This window comes from Apium graveolens, chromosome 10 (assembly GCF_009905375.1).
Source record: "Apium graveolens cultivar Ventura chromosome 10, ASM990537v1, whole genome shotgun sequence".
NCBI classification, from domain to species: Eukaryota; Viridiplantae; Streptophyta; class Magnoliopsida; order Apiales; family Apiaceae; genus Apium; species Apium graveolens.
The window spans coordinates 218,163,885-218,175,136 of record NC_133656.1 but is presented as its reverse complement, the minus strand read 5'-3'; the positions used below and the strand labels follow the sequence as shown (position 1 = coordinate 218,175,136).

The 11,252-nt window shown below is 32.0% G+C and overlaps 1 protein-coding gene across 1 annotated transcript; it reads left to right on the top strand.

The window, feature by feature from the left end:
- Positions 1–7,767: 7,767 nt before the first annotated feature.
- LOC141689673 (calmodulin-7) lies at positions 7,768–9,977 on the top strand. The gene is made up of 2 exons (XM_074494028.1): positions 7,768–7,975; positions 9,359–9,977. The coding sequence occupies exons 1-2, from the start codon at positions 7,900–7,902 to the stop codon at positions 9,730–9,732; spliced, it is 450 nt and encodes a 149-aa protein (XP_074350129.1). The 5' UTR covers positions 7,768–7,899; the 3' UTR covers positions 9,733–9,977.
- Positions 9,978–11,252: the final 1,275 nt, after the last annotated feature.

The window sequence follows — 11,252 nt, the reverse complement described above, 5'->3', positions numbered from 1 at the left end:
TAAGCATGAATTTGTGTGAAGCAATCTTCTCACAAATTGGGGAAGATTGTTGTAAAAGACATGCTTGTACTTTAACAAGACTAAGATAATTTGTCAATCCTAAGTAAGTTGTATTGTTATCTTAATTTATATTTTGTACTTGTAACACTTAAAGTCTGTAAAAATGCAAAGGAGCAAACTGGAGTCTTTTTCCTAAAACAGTATCAAGCCTAAGGATTCTATCTGGAAGAAGATCAAGAAGATCATGCCTCAGAAGAATTTTGAAGAAGTTTGGAGTTGAATAAATCTGTTTGGAGAAAAACATTTTAAGTCAATATCTCTACAAGTCACAGATTTAATGTTATAGAGAAGTCATTCGAGAACTCCAGAGAGTACCGACGGATAAGCAATATCTACTCGACGGATGAGCAATATCTACTCGACACATGAGCAATATCTACTCGACGGATGAGCTATATATCTACTCGACGGATGAGCTATATATCTACTCGACGGATGAGCTATATATCTACTCGACGGATGAGCAATATCCACCGGGAGTGGAGAAGTCAGGAAAGCTACTCGAGAACTCAAGAAGATATCGACAAGCCAATTTTAAAGAACTGAAGATTGGAGATATCGACAAGTCATTCCTTCACTAGAGAACTCGGAGTTATCGATAAGTCATAGTGAAGATGTGAAGACTATAGATCTCGACAAGCTGAAGACCTCTACAAGTCAAACTCAATATGGAATGCTAGAGATCTCGATAAGCCTATGTACTTATCGAGATGTCAAGTGTTCTATTAATTTAAACTGGAGATCTCGAAGTACAGTCTCAAAGTACAGAATTGTTGATCAGTTTAATATCCAAGATAAATAATCAACAAATAATCCAACAGCTGGATTGATAAGTCTACAAAAAGCAGCTTGAAGAGTGTGCAAGATCAATGGCAAAGATTAACTGACAGAGGAAGATTAAGTAAATACGGGATGCTAAAGATATGCTAATCCAGAAATGGAAGATTTGCTTTTCTATAAATAGAATTGACAAGTGATAGTTTAGAAAAGCTAATAGCATGTTTATTATCTACTGTGTGAACCAGCAGTAAACTGAGTTATAAAGTTAACACTGGTCCTCTAGTTAGATGTAACAATTTAGATCAAATCTCTTGTATCACTCTCAAGAAGAAGCTGAGCTCTTTAACATCAAAGAGCTTAGAAATTTTGTAGCAAAACAGTCTTAATTTTTAATATAAAAATTAAGCGAGTTTTGAAGATTTGTGTTCTTTATTTTCTGCAAGTTTAAATTCTGCATGAACACTTTTCTATATAAGATTTAATTAACTTTGTTCAACCATTAATTTTCAAGAAAAACCTAAAATCAGAAAAATACATTCACCCCCCCCTCTGTGTGTGATTCATTACCTAACAGAAGGGTAGTTGTAAGCATCTAAGTGGAGCATGTTAGGAAAGGCTTCGCCAAACTCGGTTAAAAGATCTCTAAGAGAAATAACTGAAGAATGTACTGGAGATTTTTTACCTCGGCTGGCCCTAGATAGACGGGGAGCAGCTTGGGGAATCTGGGAGTGGGAAGAGTCGGAATCCGCCATGGATGGTTAAAGCTCGAAACCCAGAAAGCTCTTGAAGATGAAGGAAGGCGATGAAGATTCAAATGGAATCTTCAAGAAAAACCCAGAAAATGGCGAGAACTACGGCGGAAGGGAAGGCCGAAAATCGCCTTGCAGTGGCAAAGATGGAGAGAAAATATTGCAGGAGGCGAGATTTTTTTGAGAGATTTAAGTAGAGTGTGAGAAATGAACTCACACTCCACTCCTTTTATAGCCGAAAAGAAGGAACTCAATCGACAAATGGCCCTAAGAAAATGGGCATGTCAAGTCACCAAGGGCGGGGAGCCCAGGTGTTTTGAATTTTGAAAATTCAAATTCTAGAATAATTCTTTACTAAAAATATGAGTCTAACTTACCCTAGATTTATAAAAAATCACAAGGTATAAATTGAGGTACCAAACCACGCCTAGGAGATAAAATTCCTAGGCGTTGTACCAAACTTGTCTCCTAGACGGGGTGACCCACGCCTAGGAAGTATGGAATGCTTGAAAGCCAAACCATGCCTAGAGTACACAATTCATAAGCGTGGTACCAAACTTGTCTCCTAGGCGGGGGTGACCCACGCCTAGGAAGTATGGAAGGCTTGAAAGCCAAACCACGCCTAGAGGACACAATTCCTAGGCGTGGTACCAAACTTGTCTTCTAGGCGGGGGTGACCCACGCCTAGGAAGTATGGAAGGATTGAAGCCCAACCACCCATAGATGACACAATTCCTAGGCGTGGTACCAAACTTGTCTCCTAGGCGGGGGTGACCCACGCCTAGGAAGTATGGAAGGATTGAAGCCTAACCACGCCTAGAGGATACAATTCCTACGCGTGGTACCAAACCTCTCTCCTAGGCGGGGTGACCCAATGGGGGAATCAACAGCGCCTATGAGACAACATTTCTGGGCGTTGTTGGAAACATGTCTCCTCGGAGGGGGTGACCCACGCCTAGGATGCATGGCACTCTGAGAGCCCATTTTCTGATTATTTAATTAATTAGAAAATGAGCCAAAAATTAGGAAAATTCCTAAAAATTCCCCAAAAATAAGAAAAAATGAGCAAAAAATCAGGAAAATTAAGAAAATAATTTTCAAAAATAATTTTTATAAAATATTCTTGAAAAAATTAAGGAAAAATACCTGTGAGTATCAGAATATTCCTAAAAATTAAGAAAAAAATCATTAAAAGTACCAGAAGGTACACAGAAAATCCCAGAACGTTAGGGAAGCCCGTAGGGATGGATCCCAAAGGGAAAATAGTTATAAATTTGTAGGTCGCTCCACACTTTACGGTAAAAACGATAACCAAGAAAGGTAAAAACTTCAACTTCTGCAAAACCTTCGCAAGGTTTCGCACAAGTTGGGGGGCAAATGATATGGGCTTAAAAATAGCCTAGAAATATAATTAATGTTGGGTTAATTAGACCTGATACGGTCCAATAACGAAGCCCAATTAATGAGGCCCAAAACCCTGATTATTTATTAATTTCGTAATTAATAAAGAAGGAGGATTACCAACTCATTAAATGAGTCCTAACAATGATATAAATCTATAAAAGATAGCCTTTAGGGCACTTACACCAACAAGGAGTCTGATTCCTTTATTTTAGGACTTCAAAGTCTATTCAAGGACTGAGAACTTGTTCAACAAGTCTCTTAACTCTAGTCCAATTCAAAGACTCTCAACATCTATATAAAGGGGCTCACCCATCAATCAGAACTACGTTTTTGGCTTGATTCTCTAATTCACAGAGATACGTAGGCATCTCGTAAAGACAGAGTTAAGCTACGAAACACGAGAGCAGCCATTAAAGGCCTTGAGCTCCCGAACCCTAGCAATTAATATATCCTAGTTTTCTATCCATAACATCAAGTTCACACTAAGTTGTCCCAAAAATTAAGCACCTGAAAATGTATAAGTAATGAACCAAAGAGCCCATGAAGAAAACAATTTTACACTAGTGGATCTAGTAGTTCGTAATTTTTTATAAAACCAAAATCATTGTCCAAAATTCATAAAAGATAAGTTAATTACACAACTCATTAAGGTCACAAATATCTGGGGCACAGTATCATAGGTTCATAATCATGTCAATAATGCGCCCCTTACTAGGTATCGAGCGTGTGCTTCCGAACACATCATAAATAGCACTCCATGTTAAGGTATCATAGGCTAGTTCCAGAACTACGCAATTACTAACCGGTTGATAAGGCATAGCTCACTCAGAAATCTTATATCAAAAACAGAATACTTTATTCATAATTTTTATAATAAAAGTAGTGCAAAAAATTTAAAAGATTTTAAAATAAATAAAGTGTGAAGAGTTAACTTACATTACTCTGATAATGACGGTCCAAAATATTTCCAACTAATTTCTATATTTAAATGAACCAAACAAAGAGAATTACTAACCTAATTTATATAAGTAAGGCAATAAATCAACGTGGGAAAATATCATGTTGAGCGGAGTATCACATTCAGGTAGATTCAGTGGCGGAGCTAGAAAACTTAAGTAGTGGGGGATGGGTTAAAAATCACTTAAAAAAATTGCCTATCTGAATATTTATGCATTAAAATCGTTCAAAAAATTAAGTTTATTACAAAATATAGTAACATTTTATAAGAGTAGAAATCACTTTTTAAAATAGTAGAATTTATAAAGTGAAATTTTTTAGTATTATAAATTAAAAGTTTTTTGTTTTTTTTTAGTATTTTAATGTGAAAAAACAATACACTATAAAGTAAATTTTTTTTTATTTAATATGAGATATATATACGTGTAAAAAAATCAAGATCTAAACATATTGTATAATTTTTTTTTATTTTTTTTAATGTTTAGATTTGTAAAATGGTACTAAATAAATTATAAGAATTTTTATAAAATGTGTACAAACTATTAAAAATTAAGATATTAATTAATTAAAATATGAAACATGCATAATTGTATGGACTATTTTTTTAGATTTAGTGGGAGCTACAAAAATTAACGCTAGGTAAACTCTAATGTTAATGTTAGCGGGGGCTTTATTCCCCACTAACTCGAAATGTAACTCTGACACTGGGTAGAATAATACATATTAAAATTATGTACGCTAACATGCTTGCAAAAAGAACAAAGTAATAGGCTATAACAAAAACAAAGTAATAGATTGACAATAAAACAAAATACAAAGGGACAATAATTTTTCAGTAATCAAATCAAGCCAAATTAATTATTAACACATAAATAATTGAAACAGAAGATGAAAATAAATATACACACATTACCAACCACATTAAACTTACCAAATATATATCACTATGAAAAAAACATGTATAACTTTACTTTGACTAACATACAATTAATAAACACATTATTAATCCATATATAAGAATAAATATACGCGTAATATATTTAGTATAATAATATGTCAAAATAATACAAAATCATTTTCTTTTAACACTCACTAATAAATTATCTATAACTAGCAAGCTCAGATAATATATAATAATAGTAGATAATATAATAATGGCAATAATAATAATAATAACAATAATAATAATAATAAATTATAATAACCGGAATCTGAAGTATAATTTGTTATGCCTTTTTTTGCTTGGTTTAGTTTTTCCCATTTATGACCGTCAGATCTTTTTAATCAAGTGATGAGGAACGTTAGATTCAAATACTAAAAGAATATACACTACTCAATCTCACAAGTTCGAAACCCGCCAACAACAATATTTATATTATTATTTATACACTACTAAAATTTTCTGATTTGAACCCACTAACAGCATATATTTATATTATTATTATTCACTACCCATGATTAATGTTCGAATCCTGTCAACAACAAATATTTTTATTATTATTTATAAATATATTAATAAGGTAATGATCTAAAAAGAACTATTATAATTTTAAATAATATAAATTTATTAATAAAGACCGGTGCATCGCACGGGTTGTAAATCTAGTAATAATGATAATAACAATAATAATAATAATAAAATATGCAAATTAGTGAACATATTACGTAAATAATAATATTTTAATAAAACACATTCGCTCATACATATATAGTATATAATTGTCAAATGAGAACATAAATCATTAACACACCTACATAACTTAATAAAATCACGTGTACATAAGATTTCCTACCATAAATCATCTTATCTAAGATTAATGACTAGCGTAAAAAACATGGCATTTAAATATTTAGCAAATTACATACTCAAGTACATATGAACCAGTTAACAAATATCAATATTTGTAATGATATGTACAAATTATGTGTTATTTCAAATCAATAAGTATGCATACATTAATAAACATTTGAAAGAACTTGATAGTTATATAAATTAATTGTATTAAAGTGAGTATAAAATGTAAGAAGATACATTTTAAAAGAAAGGTAGAATAAAACAAAGAAAATGAGGAGTACGAAGATGATGTGTAAAAAAAAATGAGGCGAGATATATTTATTTACAAATTTGACGTAATGCACTCCGAATATAACAGTTAGTTAACACCCATTATTTCAAAATGACCCATATTTATCTTTGAGTAATATTTTTTTGACTAAGTAAGATAGACATGTAAACATATAAAATAATATATGATTGTTTTAAATATATTTTAAAACATGGAGAAATATATTATTAAAATCTATATTTTTAAAACCTTGCATGTATATATATGAACCCGTTCAAATTATAAAATATTGGTTTTTACAACTACAATTAACTTAGGTCACATAAATATATATTTTTTTAACAAAAAAACACGGGCTATTACATCCTCGATTGACGGCGCCTTGTCAATTATCGACACACAAAGTGGGATAAAGATGATCAACATTGGGTATTTGGATATAAGATTGATGGTCACGTTGTGCTTTCATCAATGGCGAAAAAAGAAAGTTACAGAATTTTAAACGTGGTGACCATAGTTGAATATAGAGATACAGAGACGTTAAATGGGATTCTGTTACGGTGTTTACAAAATATTTTTTTTGGCGCCCGCGACCAATATGATTACTTGCATGTCCAATTCCACGGATCCATAATTTTACGAGTTTCGACGAACATTTGTGAACCATTTTGGACATGCGGATTACTCGTGATATGTATATAGTTCATGGACTTTTATTAATATTTTTATATCACACACACTTTATTTGTTACGCACTAAGCCGATGGTGTTCACGAAAACAGCCTCCCTATTTTTATGATAGGGGCATGATCTGCGAATATCTTACCCTCCCCATACACTGCTCTAAGCAGTTTTTATACTCAATATGTTTGGTTTAATTTAGTTTGTTTATAATATTTATATTGTTCATTTATCTTATCTTAATAATTTTTTTTTGTCTATATATGAAATTTATTGTTTTTATAAGAACTTTCTCCTTTCGATTCAAACTTTATAAATTATTTTGTATATGTGTAAAATTTTATTGTTAGAATAACTTTTTTCTTTTCTATTCGACTTTATAAATGAAAACTTTTTATACAATTTTTTTAAAAATATGAACAAGTTTATTCCCTGTTTTCGGGTCTCTTTATGTTGTTTAAAAATCATATAAATCTATCTAATAACATGTCGAAATTTGAAGAATTCTAAGATGACATTTGAATAAATATCAAATTTACATTGAGCAATAACTTGAATAAATATCAGATGCGTAATATTTCACGAATTGATAAATTAATAGCTTCTATAAATAATATTTGTTTGTCTCAAAACGTGAGAAAATCTTGTAGTAGGGAGAGAAGAGAAAAAAAAGAGATTTTGTTTTTATTTTATGATGCAAATATGCTCTAAGGCTTTTTTAAAAGAAAAAGTTTTTATTTTATTTTATTTTATTCTGCAAATATGCTACAAAATTTTTTTAAAAGCCATTAGGAACTTACGAAAGCTTAATATTTTGATATGTTTTTTATATTTTGGTTTAATAACTTATTTGAAGAGCTTATGGGAGATGCCGTTAAACTGTTGCTCTTGCATTTGGTTCGATGTGAAAATATTGTCAAACAGGAAAGAGAAAACAACTAGAAGATGGGCAAAGCGGTAAAGACGGGAAACGGAGGAGAATAGAAGATTTGTGATCAATCGATTTTTTATATTTTACCATTCTCCCCTGTTTTTACTGCCTCCACTCCACGTTAATTAAGCTGATATATAACGCTACCCCTCTTCACCCTCTTCCTCCTGTCTGTCTCAGAATATACATACATATCCCCTTTATACATATATACTATTATTCTACGCATAACAATCTCTCTCTCTCTGACCGAGTCAATTTCGAATCTCCGATGGCCGACCAACTCACCGACGATCAAATCTCCGAGTTCAAGGAAGCTTTCAGCCTGTTTGATAAAGACGGCGATGGTTAGATTTCTGTCATTTCTATCGTTTCCTTCCTTTTCTATACTCAGATCTGCTATTTTTTTGTTTTATTTTACTTGTTTATGAACGCTTATATTTCATTATTGTATGTTTGTGCATGTAACTGTCAATTTTGCGGATTTAAGATGAGTTTTGTGCTAGATGTAGGCTTAAACTTGATGTTTATGCATGTGTGTGTCATTTTTGTGAATTTTGGTACTAGATGTAGGTTTATTTATCATGTATATACATGTTCATGTATTCATATGTCATTTTTGTGGATTTAGTATGATTTTTGCCTCTTTTCTGCTTGTTGTTGGATTAGTTTGAGTGTATTTGTGGTTTCGGTAATTTTTGTTTCATATTTTTGTCGTTTACATGATGAATAATTGAGCGCTTAAATGTTTTAGGTCGTTTTTATGATTCTCTACCTTTAGGTCTTTGGGTTAATTTCCAGTGGATTATGGATTGATCAATATTGTGGTTCTACGTGATACGTGATGGTGATGATTATTCGCAAGCTCAAGTGTTTTAAATCGTGTGTTTGATCTTATGTTATATTCGGTGATTGTTGTTGTTTGTATTGTAAATTGCCATTACAATCTGTTGATTAGTGCAATAAGTCTGTTTTGTGGGTTGCCTATGTACAGAGCTCGGGTTAGGTTAATATATCTAATAGCAATCTGTTTTAAAGAGCCTTAATTGTTTTTGTTAGTTTCTAAAAAAATATTGGTTGATGCTTGATCTAGAGCTCTTCAGTTATGTTTGTCTATTTATCATTAGGGATGGAATACAAGTTTGTTGTTTAACTTGATCTGGACAAGTTAATTATTGTGATTATGTGGTAATGTGGTGTTGGTGTTAATTTATATGTGACAGACCTGTAATATTGTAGACTCGGAGAGGATCCGATTCCGTGTTAAAGATTCTTATTAATGAACTATTATATGAAGTGTTAAAGATACTCATTTTATGACATTTTAGACAATAATTGTGCCTTTATTAGGTTAGCTATAAAGAATTAGCTCCTGCTTCAAAGATATTCAGTGACATTTCGGAATTCTATTATAGCATAAGTGTATACTGTGCATTGATTGAAACTTTTCTGTATACTTTGTGTGGCAATGTTCTATTTTGGGATAGGAATCTTGACATAAGCCTGTATTTATGCAATATGCGTGCGTTTTTCAAGTTTATTTGATGTTTGCGAATTAGAGAACGTGTTATATTTTTTCTTATAATGGTTTTTTTGCAAGTTCATTTATATTGCTTGATCTGGTTGTTTTATTGCCATTTTTACCGTCCTGACAAAACCCAGAGTCATTATTTTATTGAGCTGATTATATATAAAAATTATGTTAAATTTTGACTTGTAAAAATATGCAGGTTGCATCACTACCAAGGAGCTTGGGACTGTCATGAGGTCGCTAGGACAGAACCCTACCGAGGCTGAACTTCAGGATATGATAAATGAAGTGGATGCTGATGGTAATGGAACCATTGACTTTCCTGAGTTCCTAAACCTTATGGCCAGAAAGATGAAGGACACTGATTCTGAGGAAGAGCTGAAGGAGGCATTCCGCGTATTTGACAAGGATCAAAATGGTTTCATTTCTGCTGCTGAGTTGCGCCATGTCATGACCAACCTTGGGGAGAAGCTTACTGACGAAGAAGTTGATGAGATGATTCGAGAAGCTGATGTTGATGGTGACGGGCAGATCAACTATGAAGAATTTGTTAAGGTGATGATGGCCAAGTGATAGCCACTTTCCTAGATCCGGAAAACATTTGCTTACAAAAAATATCTGGTGAAGAGCAAAGTTTTTTAATTAGTATAATGGATTCCTAGTATTTTGTCACCATTTTATTCAATGGTTCCAAAGGTCAAACTTGTAAGGGTTCCAAGTAGTCTGTTGCGATTGTGGCTGTGGATATTCTGTTTTTTTATGATGTGATTTGAACTTAACATTAGCAGCTTTTAAATTATTCTTCCGGATTCTGGACAGGATAGCTTAAATATTCTTAGATTTGCCTGCTTTAGATGGTGAGGTTCTATAGCTCTTGTATAAACACCATGGATGTTGCAAGGAAGTGGTGTCATTGCCTTTAGACAGTTCTGTTTCTGACATTTTAGGACATGGAAAAACTGTTGTGGATGCAGTATCAAATGGGCAGGTTTATTTTAGGCTCCCATTGAGAGGCTGAGTTGCAGTGGAGTTCTCGATAACAAATGGGGCTGGATGTAGGATGGATGATGCATAATTTTGTGAGTATAAAAAAACCTAGCTTTTGAAAGAAGCCGAACATAAGCTGATTCCTAGATAGGAGATCCGGTTGAAGAATGTCCGGAAATCATTCTTAAAGGGATTTGGCAACAAAACCTGAAAAACATCCAAGAACAGTAATAATTCGTGGATAAAAGTGTTAAGATTGTGGGTAGGATGGTGAAAATGCACACATACATATCTCTAATGTGTGTAGCACTACTACTACTGTAAAAAACATTTTGTGTTTAGTGACTGAAGTCATAATAGTAGATGCAATGCAGCTCTTGATTGATATTTGAACGTGAGACATTATCGCCCACGTATTCTCATCAAAATCTCTACAAGATTTTTTTATTAAATAGGTGTGAGAAAATAATATTTTTTTAACATTCATGAATTATTATCATATGATGTAGGGTTAAAAAATGGATAATTATCCTGTTAGTAAAAAAATTATGATTATACTTGCTGAAGAGCATATCGCTTCATTGCAGTTTATTTTTGGTTCACGTTGAGGTAGCGGCGGTGGGTTCTTTACGATAAAAAAAACTTTTCAGTATTGCGTTTATTTCATAATAATAAAGATAGATAGTTACTTATTAAACATCATTTTATATATATTTTAAAATACGTGATAACTTTGAGATTAAGCAAGCAAAAGCAAAAATGAATTTAACATTTTAAATTTTAATCCTCCTAAATGTACACATCTATGTTGACCTTTTTTATTCATATTGTATTACAGCGGACGAAGTGTTAAATGTTTGGTAATCGTTTGATTAATACTGTTATTTTTATTTAATTGTCCTTTCTTTATTAAATTTAGTCCTATTTCTTTTAAATTTATTTAAACCTTAATTAGTATATAAATCAATTACTTTTTAACCTAAATCAGGTTATCTTCTTTTTTTCCCAACTGAAATACCTTATTTTTCAAAAATTTCACTTTTAATTTTATTTTGAAAAAAAATTATAATTACTAATAAGTAATAACTCATATTTTATTACTAATT